Source organism: Pipra filicauda, unplaced genomic scaffold (assembly GCF_003945595.2).
Source record: "Pipra filicauda isolate LSUMZ 115617 unplaced genomic scaffold, ASM394559v2 scaffold36_size6622888_pilon, whole genome shotgun sequence".
NCBI lineage: Eukaryota > Metazoa > Chordata > Aves > Passeriformes > Pipridae > Pipra > Pipra filicauda.
This window is the reverse complement of record NW_024104498.1, coordinates 5,992,733-6,016,093: the sequence shown is the minus strand read 5'-3', so window position 1 is coordinate 6,016,093 and position 23,361 is coordinate 5,992,733. Positions and strand designations below refer to the sequence as shown.

General features: G+C 42.7%; 1 protein-coding gene across 1 annotated transcript in view; it reads left to right on the top strand.

Moving 5' to 3' along the window:
- The window catches only part of TRABD2B (TraB domain containing 2B), a 276,515-nt gene that overhangs the window by 155,571 nt on the left and 97,583 nt on the right, over positions 1-23,361 (top strand). Inside the window, exon 4 of the mRNA XM_027747253.2 lies at positions 7,153-7,327. Coding sequence (XP_027603054.1) covers positions 7,153-7,327 — 175 coding nt within the window. The remainder of the gene's footprint in view (positions 1-7,152; positions 7,328-23,361) is intronic.

Genomic DNA, 23,361 nt, shown 5'->3' with positions numbered 1-23,361 from the left:
TTTTAAAAGATGTTTTTCTTTAGCCCAAATGGACAGAGAAGGTAGAACTAGGCAGGACACACAGCTGTTGTTTGGCCATGTGCCACCAGGCAGTGGCAGGATGGGTTTGGTGATCCCAGGGAGGGTCTCCACACAGGTGTGGTGGGAGCTGAAGCTGCAGGTACAGGAGTGTCCAAGCCTGCCTGCACCCTGCCTGCAGGCAATATTACACTCAGTCCAGCAATGACTCCTACAGCTTTTGTGTCACCTGCAGAGCTGGTTTTTAGAAGTATCATGCACTATCCATAGGGACTTCACTGGCATTCAGCCTGCCTTCCCCCTCCATGTCTTCTCGTATTTGTAATTTTTCTCTGTTTACAAGTTTAGATGCTCCAGTGGCTCATAGACCTGAGCTAGCCAATTTGAAACTCAGTTTCAGAGACCTCTGTTTTCACACTCCGGTTGCCGTGCTGTGCTGAGGGGTACCCCGCTGGCTTTAAATGAGAGAGGCCAATTGCAGAAAGCTCACTGACATGAACTGCAATGTATCTGCAGTGTACAGGGACCCTGAGCAGGGATGTAGGTGGGCAGGGATTAGCTCACAGCCAGAAATGGCTGCCCAGAGCTGGTACCAAGAAATGTGCTTGCTCTTACTCTGGCTTTCCTTGTGCTCTCGAACTCCTTTCTTCCCTTACTTCCCTTCAAGCAAAAAGTATTTGTGCCTTTTTTCCCCTCCAGCCCAGGGAAAGGAGTGATGGAACTGACTTTACTCTGAAGATGAAAGACTCCTTTTACAGTCAGCTCGGGCTTCTAGTATATTACTTTAAATTTTGGTGCTTAAAAGAAAGCAAAAATGGGTTAATCACATGCTCAAACTGGATACTGCTCCTTCCTGGTTTCCCTTTTCCAAAACAAGCTGGAAGCTTATCTTCTTGGCAGCTGCCAACTTTGGGCTTTGGGCTAAATCAGTTTAACCAGACACCCCCTCCTTGGCCATTGCTGTCTCCATCACAATGGAAACTCTAGAGTCCTGGAGGAAAACTAGTTGAGTTGGCAGCATTACTCATTTCTGCAGCAGCCTTGTGGAGATGCTTGTTCTCACAGCCCATTCACTTTGCACTATTTGAATCCTTCTATCAGAGGCTGCAGTAAATGGATATTGCTCTCCCAGATGCCAGAAGGATCCATAAATCAGAGGAAAACAGGTGTCTTCCAAGTCCAGAGCAGTATATTTTGCAGCACTTCACTAAAAGCCACAATGCCTTATCAGGGCTGGTTAACAGGAGGGTATCCTCCCTTCATAAAGGAATGATAACTCGAGCTCAGATGTCAGCCTCTGACCCAAGAAGGGCTGGTGTGAATTTAGGGCTGGAGGAGCCAGCAGGTTTTGGGATGCTGCTTTGGCTCCTTGGCAGCCCCCATGAGCTGAGCTGTCAGCTCTTCAGATCCTTATCTTGCATAGTGCTGTCGACTGGATAAAAGTTCCTGACCTGAATGATGTGGGGAAAATCCTTCAAAGCGCAATCCATTACTTGTCTTCTGGCCTCTGCCCACGTAAAGCTCATAAACCAAAAGACTAATAAAGAGAACCCAATCTTTAGCATGTTTAAGAAAAAATTAATGTAGTTGTCGTGATCTGGGAACAACTCCCTGCTTACAACTGGAGATAAGGATTACTAGCATGGAAGTGGAGCCCTCCTGTCAGGGAAAGAGGGATGGGGTTTGGATTGAGGTGCTGGACTGGAATTCTGGAAGCTGATGGCCAGCTCTGGCTTGCCATAGGTGACCCTGGGTGTGGCTCCTCCTATTTTCTCTGTTTAGCCAGTGAAAGCTGAGGAGAGAAGGAAATAAAGAAATAAGGCATTTTTATTATTAATAGATTCTCCTGCAACTATTAGGGATGGTGCTGTACTTGCAGCGTCTGGAGTTTGGATACTTCACAGGAGGTGAGGCTGGAAAACCTTGAATCATCTGCTGACTGGGAGACAGTGGGAGAGAAGAGTCTCAGAAGCCAACAGGCTTGACCAAGATATAGGAAGATAAGAGCTGGAAAGGTTTTAGGGTCACTGTGTTTTCCATGGCAGGAGTTGGCTTCCCACTTCCCTGACTCAGCTTCCTCTTCTTCATCTGCAGGTAGAATTATAGTTGAAAAGCACCTTGAAGGCAAGGAAGGGCACCCAGCCCTCTCTCCTAGTGTTGGTAGTATTGGTTTTTCATTGACATAATCTTACAATTGGAATGCACATTCCAGAAATACTCTATCATCACTGGAACAGAACGAGGCTAAGGAAGGTTATCAGAGGATTGGGAACTGTGGTGTATAGGAGTAGGAACGATAACACTATTAGTCCACATCTGATAGTGATTTGATACTGGACTGAGTCTAGAGCAGTTCCACTGTAGCCAATAAATCCAAAGCAGGGGGAAAAAAAAAGTTAATCATAGTTGATGGTGCTTATATGTGTCCAAAAAAATTATTTGCAGATAGATATTTGCAACTCTGGCATTGTGCCTCTGTCCAGAATATTTGTCTAAATATTAAAAAATAGTAAATTAGAAAATGTACTTAAATGTCATCCCATGTCCATGCATTTTCAGCTTAACTTTGGCAGTAAGCCCTAAATGTGATAAAAGACTCTACACCAATATATTTTGCTTTTCTCTTCTTTTTTTTTTTTTCCCTTTTCTTTCTCTCTGTCTCCCTAGACAAAGCTGACAGCATAGCATAGATCTTGAGTTATGGCTGATGCATTTTTCTAAGCTAAAGTATGTTGTTAGCTCTTATGCTAATGATTGCAGCAGAATTCCAGCCTCTGTGGGAATTTATAGGAAGAGAGGTTACCACTGAGCATCGTCTTGGACTTTGGATCTTCCTTTGGGTCCTTCCACAGCTAGAGTCAGCCAGTGCCTTGTGAGTAACATCAAGGTAGAAAGTCTTGCTGTCCCCATTTTACAGATGGACTTTTGAGAGACAGGAGGAATAAAGCCAAATGCTTCAAGGATACTTAGTGGAGGTTAAGTGCCAAGTTTTCTTTGAAGGTTTAAACCCAAATGACACGCCTGTGATCATGCAAGAGATTTGTATCGCCCATGGGAGCAGAATCATTTTTTCAGGGTAGTGTCATAACCACTCCACAATCCTTCCTCTTTCTTCTTCCTAAAGCTCCCACTGACTTCAAAGGTGAAGAATTATGGCCCGCATCCCACAGTACTGTGAGCTCAGATGTGTGCACAGAGCTCTACCCACACATATATTCCATCAGGGATACTGCTCAACTAAAATTATACAGGCAGTAGGGAGGGTAAAAAATGTCTGCAAGGCTGGGGCTTCTTTTTTATTCTCATATTGCCTTTCTTTAACCTCAAAATTTTAACTAAGAAAGGCAGAGTGTACCAAATGACTGAGTTTTGAGTCTACTATATTTTCCATAGAAGAGTTGTAACCCAAAGAAAATAGGAATAGAAAAAAAAGAGGAGTGCTAACTTATTCAGTAAAACAAAATATTCCATATTTTGAACACCTCAGTGAAATACATTATTGGGTTTCCATAAGAAATAAATACATATATGAGCTGGTTGGATTCTCAGAAAGCTTGCAAAGACAGGACATGAAGAATCAATTTATCTCTTGTCATATGTAGCCACTACAAAGTGAGCACACCCCAGGTGATGTGTTTTTCTGCTGATCCAACTATTACCCTCCTAGATGAACAGCAAAATTAGAAGTTAGGATTTTCACCTGGTCACATCATCCACTCCACTGCACATTTAAATACTGGTAGCAGCGTTCAGCTATTGTTGGGAGGTCACTCCCTCACCCAATGGCACAGCAAATGTCTCACCCATTCCCTCTCAGTTCAAAAACATCAAATACATATAATTAGAATGTTAAAATTATTTTTTTTTCACTGAATGGAAACAAAGTAAAAGTGGAAGAGGGTAGGTGCATCCTTTTGGTGCACATTTAAAACAAGAGATTTTCTTTTTCTTTTTTCCCCACAGAAAAAAACCCAAAACAAACCACAAACAAACAAACCACTTAAATTCTGGCTCTAGTTAATAGTTTCCTAATTGCGTGTGACTGTTTCTTGACTTCCTGATCCCTATCTGGTGGTTAAGAATCCAAAGGGTTTATTAAATCAACAGAAGCAGCTGCCTCCTCGAAGCCAGGCATGGTGTATGTCACCGACTGTGGAAAGGAACTGCGATTCAGGGAGGAGCAGAGGTGATTGATGGGGCCAGTGTCATAGCTCAGAGTGTGGTTGCACTACTGTGTATGGGCATACTTACTGCAACCATTTATCTTCTGTCCTCTGCCCCACACACGCAGAAACATACGTGCATGTTTTATTTTTGCCAGGCATTAGAAATACAGGAATGCTCAAGGTGCAGCAGGACCTGTAGCTGATGATGTGCCTCTCGAGGTGATGCCTTCCTTTGTCTTGTTCCTTGGACAAGCACCAGAAACACTGACAAAACACAGTCCTTGGTTTTAAGTTTATCTCTCTGCCATTGGCAAACTCTTTCCCACAGAAGAGAAGGAAAGAAAGGGAGGGAAGAAAGGGCAAGTAAATGGGTCTGTTTTGTGTACTGTATTTTAGGTTAGATAAAGGGGAGGAAAAAACTGTAGGGTTGAATGTGGATGTAGGATTGCAAGTGATGGAGTTGCACAAGGTGATGAAAGGTACTTCCTTTCTTGGCAAAGCTCTTCTTGGTCAAGGTCTAAATGCAACTTCTGTTCTTGGACCTCCAGCATCAGAGCTGTCCCCTGGCAGGAGTGGGATGCACAAAGCTGCTTGGTCCCCCAGCATTGCCGCTCCTGCTTTGTGTAGGAGAAGGTTGTCCTCACAGTACTTTGTTTTCCCCAGAGCATCTCAGGTCATTCCAGATCAGGTCCCATCAGTTCCCAGCCTTTACTTCCCTTCAACCGAAACCAGGGAAGAAGAGACTTCTCTTATGTGGGTGTTGAGCTTTCAGATGCTTCCAAAAAATTTCACCTTCCACTTCCTTGTCTAAAGGTTTCCCTGCCTCCTCCTTGAGCTACATCAACCCATTAAGCACAGAGCCTCAGTACAGAGGAGATGCAAAGGCTTGTGATACCTGCATGGACCACCTGATTTACAGCTTTGTGTTACAGAGGTTATTGCAAGTGTAAAATGGCTACGCGTTCCTTAGACTTTATTCCCACAATATAAATTTCTCTCCGCTTTTCACCGGGAATGGAAGCCACTACATCCTGTGCTGCTGTAGCCAGCAGCATTTTACCTCTTTGACACTGTCAGGCTACTTCTGCATCCCTTTGAGACAAGTGCATGTTCTTGCCAGACGTGGAGGCAGCTTCCTGCCAGGAAACTGGTGCGTCGGATAGGTCTGGCTTAATGGGACTTATTATTTGTTGAGTGCTGCCAAAGGGCTAAACTGAGAACAAGGTGCAAAGTACTTGCATGCTCTGAGGAGTTCACAAGATGCACTGGTGATTCCAAGCCATGCTGGAAAGCCCAAAGGAATGATTCAGGGTAATGCAATTGAACCCTTAAGGAAGGACATGCTGTGAGGATCACTCTGATTTGGCAAAGCAGGTTGAGAAGTCATTTGGAAAAGGAAAGGTCCAGCTGGTCTGTAAGACCCAATAGACTGGGGCAGGGTCTCTGTCAGCATCAGTGTTAGCTCCATCCACTTGGGAGCCCCTGGCTCAGGAGATGTGGTCCCCATTTCTGCCTCACTCAACTGGGAATCCAGAGTGACGTGTAGACTCATCCTGCATAATGCATGGTGAGAAATCTCTGCTGCTTGGTCCCACACATTAAGAGTGATGCAAATGGGGCTGCAACAAAAAAAGCTTTAAGGAGAGTCACTAGGAAGTTGGAAATCTCCCTAAGACTTGCTGAAAACTTTTGGAGAGGCAGTATGAGTGAAGAGGGTGGGAAAAGACAAAAATTGTTGTGATAAAACCGTGTGGCCAAGTGGGAGGGTAAGATGTGGTCTGCAAAACATAGTTTGAAGGCAAGTTTTAGAAAATGAGTACAGGAATGTGGTATAGTAGAAAACCAGAGGAAGAATAACCCAAGTAACAGAGTCACTGCATCAAGTATTTCAGCACAGCGAGTGAGGGATGTTCCCCTCATGGGCTGTGCCTGCAATGTCATTACCACTAGCTCAGATTAACACTGGAAATCCTTGCAGCTTTACATGTACCTGGGGACTCAGAAAGCTGGATCTAGGTTTTGCAGATTAAGCTGCTTTCCAGTGGTGAGGCACAGAAAACCTCCAGAATGTGCCTGGGTCCCATTAGCAGTCATCAGACACTGCCCACTTACAAGCACTTCCCACCGTGGGGCACTTGGGCCCCCAAACTCTTGTGGTAGACCTTGGACCTTTACTGTGTCAAAATAAGTTGTTATCCTAATAATCAGAGACTTTTGGCTTGTCTGTCCATTACAGCTTGGATCTTGGCTCATTCCTGGGTCTGCCTTTGGTCCTTGGGGTTTCAGCCTTTCTTCTGTGTCTATGAACGTCTCTTCTCACAAAAGCAGGGACTGAGGGAGCAGTTCTTGTGAAAATCTCTTCCTCAGAAATATCAGGAACATTCCAGGGATTTATGTGTTGCAATGCATTGACCTTCTCTGGTGAGATCTAAAAGCATCTAAAGCTGCAAGAAGGATGAGAGGGTTTACTCTGTGTACATCTTCCTGTGTCTGGTTTTGCTGTCCTTGCCTCTTTTAAAACTGTTATTTAAAAAGCCCAGATATAGTCCTTACTCAAGTTCACGGTGACCTTGGCTGGGAACAGATCACAGGATTTTGGTATTAAATAACCAATGAACTGTTTTGAACAAGAAGAGAATAAAGGTCCTAGTAACTCACCCAAATGTAACACCTGAAACTACATTTTGCTGAAGGAACAGAGAAAAGTCAAAATGAACTAAAGTTTTATTTAGAAAATACTAGTTTCACTTTGGAAAAAAAAAAGTATATTCATTGATTTTTTTTTTTATTATTTTTTTTTAAGACTTCCTAACAACCTCCTAAGCTCTGATCTGCCTGATAGATTTTTGGTGGTTTTTAAATGATAGTGATGCTCAGGTGGCTTACATAAGGCTGGATTAAAACATGGAGTGTTTTGGCGATTCCTGAACCAGCGCCACCTGAGCTATAGCTTTTCTCTCCATTGCAGGTCCCTAACTTCATCAACACAACACTCCCGCCCCACGAGCAGGTGACGGCTCAGGAGATAGACAGCTACTTCAGACAGGAGCTCATCTACAAGAGGAATGAGAGGATGGGGAAGAGAGTGATGTCACTTTTAAGGGAGAACAGAGACAAGAGCTTCTTCTTTGCCTTTGGAGCAGGTATGGCATGACTTTTTCTGTTTTACTCAGTTATTGTGGTTGGAAGTAAAGTGTTTTGAATGCTTCAGGATTTTGTCTCTGAGCAGGAGCAGAAGCAGAAAGGTTTTTGTTTGTCTAGACCTGCTTCTAAAATGCAGTTGTTGAAGGAGGTGGGTCTTGGTCCAGCCTGGCTGCAGACAGACTGCTCTCCTTTGTTTTCCATCCAGCTGTAGAAATGTGAAGTTGAGTGCTCTTCATGGTGCTGTCTTTGTTCCCTTCCCAGACTGACTTGTGGCCTGCTTGGGTTGTGTTCACACAATGGTTTGTAGCCACAAGTGTAGCAGATAGTTGAAGTTTGAGTTTGCAAGCCCAGGTGCTGATGGCACACAAACCCTTTGGTGGCACAGGCACACGTGTGGCACACGGTGCTGGCCCAGGGTTTCAAACCTCTTGGGGTTGCTGTAGTTAAGACTTCCTCAATGGGTGACTTAACTGCTCTGGTCGTGTTTCTGTACAGATTTGCTGGTTTTGGGCTTTGCACAAGTGCATGAGTTGTGTGTGTAGCTAAATACCAGCATTTTGAACCAGTAAGTAAAAATCCAATATGTCCCTCTGCCTGTTTAAATGCTCTCTCTAAAGTCTGCAGAACAAAGACATCTGCAGTACTTCTGAGTCTGCAACAGTACGTGCTACTGTCCTTTTTTTTATTTCTTTTCCCTTTTCCAGTGGAATTCACATTTCTGTGTGATAAGAGTATAAATAATAACTGTTCAGGCCCCAGCTCAGCTGAATCCTGAGCACCAGCTTAAGTGTCTCTTTGAGCTCCCTCGACTTCAAGGCAGCCTGAGACTGCCGTGCTGAGAACCAATCTGCTCCTCCTGCTCCCTCTCCTTGGCAATTTCTCATTTTTGACAGAACTTTGCTCCTCATCCCATGGCTCTCGCTATGAACTCTGGCAACAACTCACCTTTCGCTACTCACTTCAGTGGGAATTTTGATTAAAGACTGCGGGTTTTAGTGGAGACACATGCATTTTGATGTATTTATTTTTTGAGTGTATCCGGACTGAATTTTCCCAAGCTTATTTAATCTCAGGCTTGCCTGATGTTTCTGGCCAAGGAGTTTTGCTTAACTGTTTTTACAGTAGGAAAATATATCATGATGGTTCATAATTGGACAGGGATTCATGAAAACCAGGTTGTCTAACCCGAGGAGCGAGGTTTATCAGAGATTATCGAACATGATGGCTTTGACGTAGTCTCCAGTTTTGGAAATCCCTTAACCAATACATATTGGAGCTGAGAGGATAAACTCATATTGGGCATCACTGCCCACTTGCCCTGCTCTACACGCTTTTCCAGGGCATCAGTTACAGACTGGGATCTTGGACTAGGTGGGTCATGGATCCAATCCAGTCTGTGCTGATAACAGAAGTGAAATTAAGCAAATGGATACTAATTACACGCTGCATTCTATAGAAAGGCACGTTTAACTTCTGGGAGGTCTGAGCTTTCATCTCCTGTCCCCATCAGACAGCACCTACCTGAAACTCCCTAGCAGCATCCCTTGGGAAAGCTGGCTTATGGAGAACAAGTCTTGTTTTTGCTTTTGCACCCATTTTTGGCCATGTTGAAAACTGCCTTTGTTGCTGGGTTGTTTCGTTTTCCCAGCACTGACTGTGGCAGGACAGAACAGACACATGCAACTGGATTTACTGAGAGCTGGGACGCGGGAGATGCCAAGGAAAGCTTTTTGTTTTGGGTTCTTTGTTCCAGCATCCCTTCGGCCTTTCTCACCAAAGTGGGCCATCCCTGCAGGCCATCCCTACTTTAGTACAATTAATTCCTTCTTGCTTCTCTGGGGTGTTTTTTCCTTCGTGCAGTAAGTTCTGAGAAAATTATTAATTTTTCAATGCCAAAATTATTATGTGACTGAAGCGCAAGCAATTTTATTTTCTCTTATGATTCAAATGCAGTTTTTCCTCTTGAAGAATTTTTTGGGGGTTTTGTTTCCTTTTTATTTCCCCCATGCACTGAATTATGAGTGGTGTTTGTTGATACATCTTGTGTTTTTCATTCTTATATTTAATTCATGAATTTTAATGGTTTCTTTGGTATGTGGTTGGGTTGTGAATTCAAATAGTTTTCTAAAACTTTGAGCATTTGGTTTTGCCTTTTATAAAAGTGAATGGTGGGTGTTTTTGATGAAAGTTGAGGCTTTCACATATTCCTGTGAATTCTGAAGTGTAAAATTTTAGGAATGCACCTTTGGTTAGGATAGGCATGATAGAGTCTGCGGGAGCTCATTTGCTCCCAGAACAGTGCAAAAATTATTTCACTTCATTTAAGATTCTGCATCTTTAAGACTAACAATGAAAGGGAAATAATTTGAAAAAAGTGTTCTGGACAATGTACTCCAAATTATGCTAAGCGTGATTCCTGCATCAGTCCCTTTATTTTGTGGGTATTGGAACTAATGGATGAATAGTAATTAAATTATATATGTGTATTGTGAATTGTTTTCCAAATTTCGTCATCTCCATCATAGTTTCTGGGAGGGAAAAACTGGGTAAAACTGTGCTGCCAAATCAAATTAGGAAAATAAATGTTTTCCTAAATAAGAAAATAAGCCTGTTACGAGAAAAGCACCTCGGAAAAACTTCCCCAAATGCAATTTTGTGGACAAGGGTTGTTGTAGAAGGGAGTCTCAAGCCGCACACGATGATTCACGTGGACTCAGTGACATCCTGTAACTCACAGGTATAGCTGGAGCCAAGGGGCTTGGAGATGGGAAAAACAGCCCTCCTGAGGTAGAGCCCTGCCTGGTTCCTCCAGTGGCCTCCCTGCAGGAGCTGTACCCTATGGATACTGCCCTAGTGAAGGTTTACCTGGCTTTTGCACAGCTGTGTGCAGCAATTGAGGCTCTGCTGCTCCCTCAGGGCACCGTCCTCAGCTTGATCTAAGATCCCAGTGCCACGGGTGGGTAGTTCTGTAGTGTCTAGTAATGAATTTGTATAATGAGCTTGACTAAGCCAGAAGGCACCACACAGGTGTCTTTGCAAATTACAGTCTTGTTTGGCTCAGTGAGTCCTGCTCCATGACTGTAGAACCAAAAATATCCACCAAAAACCCCAAAGAAACCCAATGACTAGCTTCAGCTGAAAAGCAAGATGATGATTTCCTGGTAACCTGGTGCAGGAGCCTGGTGCTACTGAGCTGGAGGATGCAGGTGTCTGTCAGCAAAAAGTATATGGTCAGTGTTGCAGAAATCTTGCAGAAAATCCCTTCTCAGTTGAAACTTGGTAGAGTGTAAAGCCCTGTCCCCGTAATAAAGCATGCACTTCACCATCAGGAAAAAAATCATAGCTCATCCAGTGTAAGCTGAATTCCCAGCTGGCTGGATGAAAATGTGTGGCTGAAAATGGCAGGCAGAGGGAGATGTGGCATCCCCTCTCATCAGATCTAAATAACCTTCACATAGGGACAGATCCCACACCCTGGTCCTGGCAGGTCAGGTCACCCCTGGAAACACCTGCTCTGCCTTCATATGGAAGATGAGGCCATTGAAGTGATTGGGATATAGCAGGCAATTAATTCTGTTGCCTGTGCAACTCTGCATGTTTATGGGCTGGTTATTAACTATTTTACACGTAGAATTTCTACCTTCATCCTGCCTCTCTTTTAAAAGAAGGCTGATCAAAATCTTTCAGCAGAATTTTTCTGCCTGCTTCTGAAAAGCAAGTCCACTTCTTGAAGATGTTGATCAAAATCCCGGGTGCCTGGGTGTCATTGTTCTCCTGTAAACTGGGATTCCCAGTTAAAATTTTGCTATATTCTGTTTAGAGCTGTGGTGCATCATAGGAGAGGTGGCTCAGAATCTGGTCTGCAAGAGCACGAGGGCTGTGAAACACTGAACAGGCAAGTCCTGGGAATGAAGGAGTGGGAAGGGGACAGGCCTTTGAATATCCAAGCACGCTGAGATAAAACAGTTTTTCATAAAGCGAAGCAAAGCTTTTTTATGCTGTTGAAAGATGTTTTTTTCTTGTTCCAGTCAGAAGTATTAAAACAAAAAAAAAATTACTCAGTTCTGAATAGAGCTTTTCAGTTTTATGTCATTCTTAAAAATAAAAAGTGGACTTTTCAATGGATTTCTCCCTTTCCTGTCTTCCATGGAATTACTCACAATTTAAATGTGTTGGAGTAATTCAGACTTTTAATTTATTCCTTTATAAAACACGTAGAAGTGAAAATGGTCATTTATTCTTTCTACTTTCATTTCTTTCTCCTCTCCAAGAAAAATACAGGCTTTGGGTAAAAGGGGACCCAGCTCATACCCAGTTCTATAGACTTCGTTCTTCTCCTGCCAGGGTTTACCATATTCAGGCTTAATGTGAAAATATCACCATACCTGTGTTCACAGTAATTATACTCTAGTAATGAAACAGCAGTTATTGTTTGTGCAGTTAAATGATATTTTTCAGTTATGGGCATGGCAATGTTTCCCTTTGAATGACTAAGGGTTGCTAAATAGAGTGCTTTCAAGTAAAATTTGGGTATTTACTTGGGTTTTGTGTTTTGAAAATCTATCATGGATTGCTAGGAATTATTGATCTGTAATAACAGCCTTAGACCTCATATATACAGACAATTTATAAAGGGCCATTTACAGTCAAGAAAGACACACAGCCAAGAGCACAGAGGCTGTTAAAAAGAGTTAATATTTTGGCAACTAAGACTATACATATGAAGTCAATGTTTAAGAAAAAATCACTCTGGTTTATTTCATTTTTATGGGCAAATAATTTTCAAGTAACACTTATGATAACAAATGGATAAATTTATGTCTGCAGTTAATTTGAACGATAATTTCCTTAGGATGTTTTACTTACTTGCATTTTTTTTCTTTCTTTCTTTTATGAGAGCTGTCAGTTTTGTAGCTGAGAGCTGGATTTACTGCTTCAGAAATTCGGATGCTGCTCCAGTTCATGATGTTTATTAGCAGCCAAATCAGTAGGGTTTAAGGCAGTGAGTTTGGTTAGTTAAAATAATAAATGTATCACGGAGAATTTTCTTTAAGTGCTGAGACAGAGCTGAAATGCAAGTTCCATGGCATCTCCCATGGTAAGAGGGGAATCAAACTGTCTCTGGACCACGGTCCCGTGGTGGAGGAAAGAAAATGTTAAACCACCTCACCAGCCTCCTGCATCTGAGATGTCAGAGAGTACCCAAGCTGTTGTCCATGGTGTGGTGGAAGCCAGAGTGGGCTGGCGACCACAGCTCCAGGTGCAGCTGGTGCTAACAGGGATCTGTGTACATGAAAGTACGAGCGCTCTTGCTCAGCCGTAGGCTGAGGCGGCTGAGATTAGGTACCTGTTGGTTGATGGATTAGGTTTGAATTTCTGAGATGCTCTGCAAGAAAATAAATACAGTTGTAGATGTCTGTGTGCTCCCATGAAAACAGAGGAATTCATCCCGAAGTAGGAACAGCAGAAGTAGAATTTGATAATTTCTGTGCTCAGAATGGGTGAATTCCCTCCCCGTCCTGCGGAGTTCTCTCAGCCAGCATTGGGCAGGCAGCATCATCAGTACTGATTCTGATCATCATAAATCAGACTGTTAACAATAATCATAGATAATTTGGATTGAAAGAAACCTTTAAAGGTCATTTAGTCCAGGCTCTCAAACAGTAACGTTACTTATTTCCAGAGTAAATGTTATCTGGTAATTCTTTGTAGTGGGACTCAGAAGTGGGTTTTCAGTAGGGAAAGAGAGCATTGTGCAACTTTTCTAAAGGATGGGGCTAGTGTGAGAGCACAGCAAGAATATAAAATCTCCTTCTCGTAGTCCTCAGCTCCAACTCTTTCCCTTTTGTCCTCTCTGCAGAGGATTCCCAAAGGGAATTTCAGCACACGTCATTTTAGATACTTGAGGTACCAAAGACAGAAACAGGCTCACCCTTCACCTTCTGGAATGAGTAGGAGTGACAGACATCTCCAGGGTGACTCAGGTCTTGAATGGTCTTGATCACCACTGAAGTGTTCTTATTTTCCTCCAAAAGCTAAAGAGTGCCTGGGGAGATATCCAGATGATGTAGCTGTCTTGAACATGCTTCATCGACGGTTAAAAAGGTGACCACAACTGAGCTGGAACGTGATGGATGTTGAACTGGGGCGGGTAGAGGTGGGATTTTGTTGTTACTGGAAACCATATTTCTACTCGGCAGTTTGGGAAAAGAAAGGATGTGATGGATACTGTGCGCAACTTAAACTGGGGTAATTAAAACCCTGAGAGTTTTTGTGAAAGCCATTAGCACCTGCCACCAGATCTGGCACCGAGGTTCACATGTGTTACTTGAAAGTGCTTTTTTCGGAAGGGAAATGCCTTCAGGCCACCATCCAACTGCACACTGAGGGATGGGGATTTACAGATGTCAAATATGCAAATAGCTGTTTTGCACTCCCAACTGATGCAGCGTTGCCTGCAAATCAGGCTCGGAGTTGCAGAGTTGGTTCCACTGGGAACTAAATCATCGGAATTCCGGTCCTCTGGCTACCAGGGTTGTGTGGCTCTTTACCATTTCCATTCTTCATCTTGGATCCTCTGTAGAACACAAAAGGGGGGGAAAAAGGAGGGGGGAGGGGAGAAAAAAGAAAGCACTTGCAGTCTGGAGTATAAAGAGACTTTATCCCTCAGGTCAGGCATCCTGGTCCAGCGCTGATTAGTGGTGCTACTGACATCACTAGCACAGTTCATCAGCGGGTTGTCTCAGTGGAGCAAGAAGTTGGCGACCAGGAGATTGAACTTGGCGAGCCTACAAAAGAGAAGAAAAGGGTGAATTAACAGTTTGCAGATGGTAGAATTCCCTCTGCTCATGTTTATTTGGGCATCCAGATGCTTATAGTGAGGTCAACCTATTTTTGTGTATGGACTTCTTTTACTATTAGTTTTTAAGGCAAAGTATCACTTTGCTTTTAGAAAGAGACCTGCATGCTAATTTTGACCAAAATCATGTAACTGATTCATTTAAAAGTCTTCATTAAATAGACAGTGCCTGATTCTTTTTTCAGACTCTCTGTTGTAAATCAGGAGATACTCCACTGGGGAAAAGCTTGTTCCAAGTGCAAATCCAGCTTGCAGCCTTTTAAAATAAAAATAAAAAAATCAAGGGAACTTTTTTTTTATGTGCATTGATCTTGTATAATATGAAGGTTTGGAAGTCTCCGAATATTTGCTTTTCACCTGAAGCTTAAATTGGCAAACAGAGAGTGCCTGAGTTAGGGAGGCCAAAATAAACCTGCCTGCACCACCCTATTGTGAAAAGGGAACTTCTTGATTCCAGTAATTCTGATTTAAGAAAAACCCTTTTTGTATAACAAGATATTAATTGTAGAAACACAGTATAGTGAATGCCATGATGAGGAGGATCTTGAGGCTGCTGCCACCTGTACCAACCAAGGAAGGAAAGAGACACAGCAGGTAAAAGAACAGATTCCTGTCTTTGGGCTGGCATTCTGTTCTTTCTCCTGGTGTTGAGGGAAGCTGGGCAAGCCCTGGGCTGTCTTTGGTGGTCAGGTGGAGAATTCATTGTCCTCAGCAGGGAGTCCTGCCTGGCCACTGCTCACCTTCGCTTTCATCATTGCTCCACTGAAGGTGCAGCCTCAAGCCCAGGTCTTTATGTTTGTGGCTGCAGGTATTCAGCTAAATGTTAAAAGCAGCTAAATGTTAAAATGGACCTTGCAAACCGCAGCATTTCACCATCTCTGGTGTAATTCTCCCCATGATGAATGGGAAATGATGCCTGCACGCAGTAGGATTTTGGTTTAAAGAAACCCATACATTAATGTCAGCTCCTCTGGGTCTCTGACGTTTTCATATCATATTTATTATTATGCCTGTGCCAAGTTCTACTGTATAAGTCTAATTCTGCCTGCCTGTTTTCAAAGAAAAGAAAACTATATTGTCCCCTCCTGTCCTATAATATAGAAATTTTGGCTATGCCCTTACTGTATTTCTCTTCAACATTTGAGATGTAAAAAATATAGACATAATTCAGGAAATATTCTCTTTTCAGAACTGCAAAGAATCATGAGAGGCTTAAGCACTCTGCTGAACAGGAATGGGCTTAAACATGGGATGAAATACTTTTTCACCCACACACGCACACACAAGAGCTTGCTGTGTATCCACAGGCCACCCTGTAAGCTCTCAGGAGACCAGGCAGAGCTCCCATATAACTCTAGATTTCATAATGGGAGTGTTGAAATCAATATATGGATGCCAGACAATTCATCACTTCCCATCCCAAAACTGTCTCATCTGAAAGTTCCCATCCAGCTTTAACAGTGCTGTTGGGAAGATTTTAAAGAAGCAGCGTGGAGAACCCAAAGACTGGCAGCCTTCCTCTAACGCTGAGGTTTCTGTGGGGTGCTCCTGTGAAAGGCAAACAGGGTACAGACTGCAAAGGATCCAAGGATCTTGTGTCAGCTGGGATACCTTTGTGGGCTACCTGCAGTGATTAAGATGTCTCTGCACCCAAGTGTACTTCTCATCATCCTTCTGCATGATGTTGTCCCAGACCAGAGGGAAATCTGGCTACTCAGTTTCCTTGAATTCAGAGCCTGGTATGCAAGCAAAGATCCTTCACATTAATACAAGTTGATGGCCTTGACCTGAGTTCATGTTCCTTTCTCCTGCCCCTCCTGCCTGGGTGTGTATTCCGGAGGAGGAGCGTGGATATCCCAAGGCATCCTGGACCACCATAGCTGTATCCCCTGCAGATCCACTCTTGGAACCTCAGGCTATTAAAGCAAAAGCTGGAAAGGGAATTTAGTAAAGCCAGGAATTTAGGAACTGGTTTGTACTGTTTGTGGTGTTGGTCTCTTAGAGGTTCAAGCCATTTCTGACCAGTTTTAGAGCCAAGTTGCAGGAGGACTGCATATGGAGAGGAACTGGTGGTCATCCTGATGCCCTGGAAAGACAGGGCATGGCTGCTGGCTGGAGTTAGTTGTTTTGCAAAAGTAGATGTGAAGCTGAAAGCTTTAAAAAGCCTGGCTATAATTTATGTGGATTTCTTGAGGATTTTTACTGGTATGGAAACTGGGACTGGAAATCTCATTAAACTGGGCGTTCTTGTGAGAGTTTCAGGTTTTCTTAGTCATGGTTGTGCCAGGAATATCATCAGAGCAAACTTGCTGAGAAAGGATTTATGGATTTGGGATCAGATCCTATTCTCACTGAATTAATGGTAGTTCTGCAACTGACATCAAGGTGACTGGCATGTGCACCTGGATGAGACAACACTTATTTATCACTCTGGTTGTTTAATCTAGGCTGCTACTTTCACATCAATACCCTCTTTATAAGCCTATTAAGTCCCGGTTCCATTGTTATTTTCTCTGGTAGATCAGAAGAGAAGTGTCAAGGAAAAGAAAATGTATGCGAAATATCCCTCTGCCCAAAACCAATATTTAAACATCAGAAATGTAAAGTGAAGGTAGAATTACTTAGAGGGGCAGAGGGGAAATAATTAAAGCTCCAGCCGGCAAGACGAGATGTCGTAAACTTTAGTTATTCCCCTCTCTTAGACATTGAAAACACAAACTCTGCCACCGTTCAACTGTTTTATAGAGGCCTGTAGAAAGCAACAGAGGTCTGTTGGACAAAATTACTCTGGTGGCAACTGAAACTGGGCTCAAACCCAAGTCCAACAGCCGAGCTGCCATCTGAAATTGGACAAAATTCGGGTTCATGTCTGAATCTCAGCTCCCTTTCTGCTCTGTGCAGTAGACCTAATGAAACCCTGAGTCTGGACTGGACTGGTGGAGAGTGAGAAGCAACTTCAGTTCATGCAAAAATATTACTGTTTCAAATTGGTTTAAAAAAAAAACAAACCTGCTAACAAAATTTGAAAATATGGTCATTCTTGGCAAAAATGGACTGGCTACCTCTTGGTAGACAGGTTTGCTAAAGAGTTGTGAACTGAAACATGGCAAAATGTCATTTCAGAACCACTAGGCTTTTCTCCTATCAACTTGCAGTGAAAGAAGAGGCAGGTGAATAAGCAAAAAGCCAGATGAATCCACCTTGAAACTTCTAGTTTTCAAGAGCTAGTCAGTGAGACCTACCAAATGCTTAGATTTCGATAAACTGTTGCTCATCAACTGAAAATTATTCTACCAGAGAACTTCCAAACACCTTTTTAGTCTAAACACATTTTGGTGGTGTTGAGCTGTGGAACTCTCCCTGGCAGAAAAGTGAAATCTCCATCATTTTCCTGGAATAATGTTTCAGGACTGAAACCTATGTGACTTATATTTAAATTAATAACTTAAGTCTTTTTTAGTATTTTTCTGTACTTTATAATGGGAAATACCTTAAATACTGAGGTTTGAAAACTTTTTAAAATAGTATTTATACACTGAAGTTAAATGGAGAGAAAAATCAAATGCCGGCACTGGGTTAACTTGGTATGAAATTCGGCACCAGTTTTCAGTATTTATACAGAATTCACGTTCACTTTGTGTTTTTCCTTGAGGTGTTTGAGGTACAGTGAAACTGCTGTGAGGTTCTTATCACTTAGAGATCTGGTCTGGTTCCAGTTGAAAATTTTGCAGTACCTCTCACTGGGAGGATTGGTTTAAAAGGAACAGAGATCTGCCAAAGAAATAAAGACTTCATTATTGACATCAATGCTATTTTTAATCTGGTTTCCTAAGGAAATGAGACTTAAGCAATGGCAGTGTTTGTGAGTATGTGTGTGTGTACATAGGTGTGTGTGACTATGTCTTTGGCTCTCATAAATTCTTCATCTGTTGGGTGATTATAACCAAACCTGACAGATGGCTGGAGTCTCCAAGATAATAAGTTCTTCAGTGCTTCATGAAAATAAGTGGTTGGATGGAAGAAAAAGACATTCATAGTGTGCATCCACTGAAAAGGCACAGCATGAGCTCAACTTTTATTAAATTTCAGAAAATCCCAACGGGAGAAGGAGGTGAGACACATCCCCATAGACAACTGCTCTGTACTGATTCCTCTACACGTGAGAGGATGTGGTGTGTACTACATAGATCGTGTTGTGAACGTAACAATGATGTTTACAGTAAATAGTTACTATCTAGAGTGTCCCAGGAGACGCATATTACCTCTGGGCTGCTCTCTAATGAGGTGTTCGTTCTCAAGGCCAGAGCAATAGCAGGGAGCAGGTTAATAAATGTGACCAAGGCATGGCTCCAGGACTCTCTATAAACCTAATGAGTCGTGGGCACTCAAACTGTGCAGCCTCACTACTGCTAATTGGTCAAGTGTGCCATCAACCGTGCCCAAAAATGTTCTTAAGTAGCCAAGGGGTGAAAAAGAGCATCAGAAACTCCTACAAGTCCAGGAGGCAGCCTGGGGCAGCATTCCTGTGTGCAGAGTTCAGGAACACTTTCCCCAGAACCAAGGTCATTCCACTGAGAGTTGAAGCAGCTCACCAGCAATGGGGAATATAATTAAGAAACAAAGGAGAGAGTAAAGCATGACCTGGAGAAAAGCACATTTACAACATTAGCTTATCAAACAAGGGGATGGTTGTCACTTAGCAGTTGGAGAAGATGCTCAGAAAACATTGTGGCGGGGAGAGTACTTGAAACCTTTCCAAAGAAAAATACAGATGGGGGTCACCAAAGCCAAGTCAGAGTTAGTTTTATTCTTTTTTGCTTGAGATTGAAAATTATGTAGCTAGTATCTTGGGGTGGGACTCTCCCTCTTGAACTGTAGTGTCTGAAATTTCAGTGCATCTTCTGTGTAAGGTCATCAGGTTCCTTTGAAACCCTCAGAGGACAAATCCTCCCACTTATCTCAGATGCATATTTTAAGATGGAAGGAATTGCCCTCAGGAAACATCTTTCCACTGACCACAGAGGAAGCCTAGAAAACTGGCCGCCAACACATGCCTGACTTTCAGATGAATGGGATTAATTGAACCCTGAAAGCAGGAGTTAAGAACTCAGGGTGTTCTGTCCTTACCTCTACCTGACCTTGAGGAAGCAGCTCAGTGCACCAAGAGCTCTCTGAGCAATGTTTTGCATTACTGCCAATGGCAGAATTTTATTAGTCCTGAGGCAAGTTTGCAAGCAGAAGACTGACACAGGATTGCTTTCCATCATGCCTTAGAGAGCATCTTGGCATGAACTCTAGGGGAAAAGAAAGCCCTCTGCCACCAACTCTGGAAAACTCATCCAGCTCTAGGTTTCCTTGTGGCAGGAGAAGGAGCTGTAACCCCTGTGGCAGTGCACAGCTTTCACATCCTCTTGTGTGATGTTGTTGGAGCCCCAGGTTGGCCAAACATTTTATCCACTGTTGAGATCCCCCTGTGAGCCCCAGAGCTCAGAGCAAACATCCCTCTTTGTGGTTGCATAGAAGAGGTGGATTTGGACATGCAGAAGTGTAAAGCATTTTCATCTTTCCCTTCCTCTTGGCTGGAGGGACCAAAAGCCACTTTGGTGCCAGCGCTGTCATTCACAGCCTGGTCTGCCTGGAGCTGTGCAAAGGACACAGAACTGCTGACAGGAGAGCAGGCTCTCATTTCTGTTCATCAGGCACAGTTATCCCTTTTTTAAGGGAAGAAGCAAGCAGTCAAAAACAAAAAAAAAGTTTTGACATACCATGTGTCTAATTTGTTCACTGATTTCTTGCAACCCAAATCTGTGTATGATTTACGTTGTATGACAATGAGGAGTGATTTGGACCTGGAGACCCTTTGAAACAACCTTCTGATATCACTTGTCTTTTTGCACGCAAGATTTAGAGAAAACTAGGAAGGTGTGTGGGTGGGTTTTCGGTTTTGGTTTTTGTTTTTTTTTTTTCAGTATTACAGAGAGACTCACCAGATAGTCTCCCCTGTGGGGTCACTCACCCAGTCTGTAGTATTTACTCAGCATGTCTCTGAAACACCAGCGTCTTAGAAGTTGTCTTCCTGAATTCACATTCCCAGTTCAATCATCTCCCACAAGATAAAAGCCCCAGTGTTGGCTCCCCTTTACCTTCTGCACTGCACAGCGCTCCCGTCAAAAGCGAGCCCTTCGTCGCAGCGCTTTTGTTTTTTCTTTGTACCTGCCAATCACCCCGCTCGCCTCTGCCCAAAGTTTGTTGTCTTTGCAGTTGGTCACAGCGTGAGCTACCAAAAACCTCGCTGAGCCTGACGGGGTATTCTGTTGGCCTAACCCTAACACGCGATCTTCCACCTCCCCGGCGCACAAAGGGCCTTTTCACCGGCCCACCGCAGCTCCAAGGTTTCATTTCATGTGTTACAATTAATCTGTATTTATTGCCACTTATCTTTAAATGGCTAACAATATCAAGAGTTTAAAAAGTGCTTTTAGTGTCAAACTGGGTCAATTAAAACTCTACTTAAAATATTTGCAAAACTTCTAGCCTGAAAGTTGCCCCCTCAGTCTGCTGTTAACCGAAATGGTTTAAATAAATACACGCAGCTTGAGGAGACTGACATTAGGTAAAATTCCCCTTGATATTTTAGTGGAATCCAGGATTAACTTCCTTGCTCCTACATTGGCTTGTTTTTTGTTTTGTTTTTTTTTTTTTAATAAAAGGAGAAAAATAAGTAATATTTTAGATGGTTGTAAGTATTTGTAAGATTGAAGCAATCAATTAAAAAACCTCAGGAGATAGCCTCGAAACTTTTTTAATTCCAGAAGAGACCATTAGATTAGTCAGCCTGGTCTCCTAGAATTTCATCCTGTTCTTTTGTGGACCATAATAGCATGTGTTTAACTCTGAACTTCAAACCATGGGCCACAAGGAACAATTTTTTTTTTTTAACTCTTTCAATATTGAGCGTGGGCAATAAAGCACTAGAACATAAAATGTTAATTAAGTAATGAAAGAATAGTTTTTACTTGTGTAAGTTGGGTTTTACTGAAGGTTGAAGATGGCTGGAGGAATCCACTTTTTCCCCTTGCAGAAAAGCCCCCATTTTTGCCTAGAACATTTTTTTTTTTCAAGCTCAGGTTGCAGGACAGTCTTAATAAATTGTGTGAGGTAGGTGCTGGTGTACTGCCCGGGGGGACTCAGAACTGTTGTGCAGCTCACCCAAGGTCGCACTGTGTTAGGATGGTGAGAAGTCCCAGGAGGGACCCCCAGGTAGGACTTAGCTGTCTTGGATGCAGTAAATGCACAGATGAAGTGAGATCCCAGGCTGGGAGAATTAACTACCTAAACTAAAGGTTGGTTCACATGGAGCCACTTGGACTTAAAACTCTGATCCTCAAACACTTACTGCTCACAGCAGCAACATTAATGAAGCCTGGTTTCCTATGGATTTAGGTCATTTGCTTGGATTCCCAGCAGTCTAATAAGGTTTGAACTGTAGCTGAGTAATTTCTATTAATTAGGGCATTTGTATTATCTTTATGGGTCTCTGATGTCCCTAAAAAGGCTCACCCTGCAACTTTTCTTTCCACAGGAGAGATTGGTGAGTCTCTATCCAGCCATCTGTATTAATAAAATATATAAGAAAGGACTCTCTTGGAGACAGCTGCTCTTCTGTTTAACAGATTTGAAATTTGCCCATGGGTTCAGAGTATTTCTAGGGAGATCATAAAAACAAAAACATAGACACAAAGGGACAGCAGGATCCTGTAAGCATCATGGGTTTTGGAAGCAAGGTTAAAATGAAATTGCCATATTTATGCAGTGTAAATATTGCACAATTTGAGGACACCAAATGGTTTTGATCATGTCTTTAGTAATTTGTTCTTGTCAAATAGTTAATTAAACAAATCTGACTTTCTCAAATGTTTTGTAAGTCCATTTTTATGGGATAGGGAAGGGAACACATCTTGAAGAATTGCTTTTGTGTAAAAAATAACATAAAAAATACAATTTTTTTTTCCTCCTTGCCATCCATAAAGACAGTGGGATTATGTCAATTTGGAGGAAAGCAATTGTTCTTCAGTATTAGTGTTCTGATGAACACAAAGATACTGGCTTATGGCTGTGCTTTGATCACTCTTTGGTTGCTGTCCTATCTGTCATTCTTTTAGATTTTGTTTTTAATCTTAGTCACTGTATCAACAAGCCAAGTGATGCTGACATCTAAGTGCATCCCAAGAATGGCAAATAGCACAAAGCCAACAGCTTGCAAACAAGTCAGACTGAAATATGTTTGCATAAACTTTTTTCTCCTTTTTTTTTATGCTTACAAGCAGGAATACTGCGAGTTTCCCAATACTTTTTCTCACCCCCAGATCGTGTCCCATCATCCTGGTTTCAGTGTGACACACAGGCTTGTGTGACTGGGATTGATTTATATTTTCCTCTTTGGAGGTGACAAAAACACCTCCCTTGAAAAGGTCGGGTTTGAGATCTGTCTGAAGACCGTTGCCTTTGGCAATGTTAACTGAGCCCCTGACAGGCTTTTACTCTGGACAAGGCCTACTGCCCTAGGCTGGCTTTGTGCTAAAATCTTTCATTTCCTCAAAAAACCATTTGGGCTGTGTGTTAATATTCAGAGCTTTCTTGCACGGATCTGGATACCAAAGTGCCCTGGCCAGCTTCAGGGGAGGTCAGTGATGATAAGCTGGGAATTGTAACAACGGGGGGGGTGAAAGCTCTGAAACTTGGTGGCAGTGTGTAGTAAGGGAGGAAAGTAGTTCCAGTTTCCCCGTCAGGGGGACTAGCCTAGCTCTACACATCTCTGCTAGGAACACTGGAACCTGCAGGCTAACTTCCCTTGAATTTTGATGGCAGGTGGAAGTTCATGTGGTTATATTCCTATTTGGAAAGAAGTGGCTTTGGCAAGAGGAGGAATTTTCTGGTAGTGTTCCTGTTCAGGAAAAGACTCAAACTCACTCTTTCCTAGGTATTGGAAGAGGAGCTCATTCTCCAAACACAGATCTGTAGGAAAACACACTTTACTGGTTCTACTGATCAGGAAAAAACCTTTCTACTTTAATGCTATTTTCTACTAAAATTAGGTGTTTAGGATTCTTCGGGTTCTCAACTCCTCATCTGCTTCCATTGGAAACAGAGAATGAAACAAGAAAGCTTTGCCAA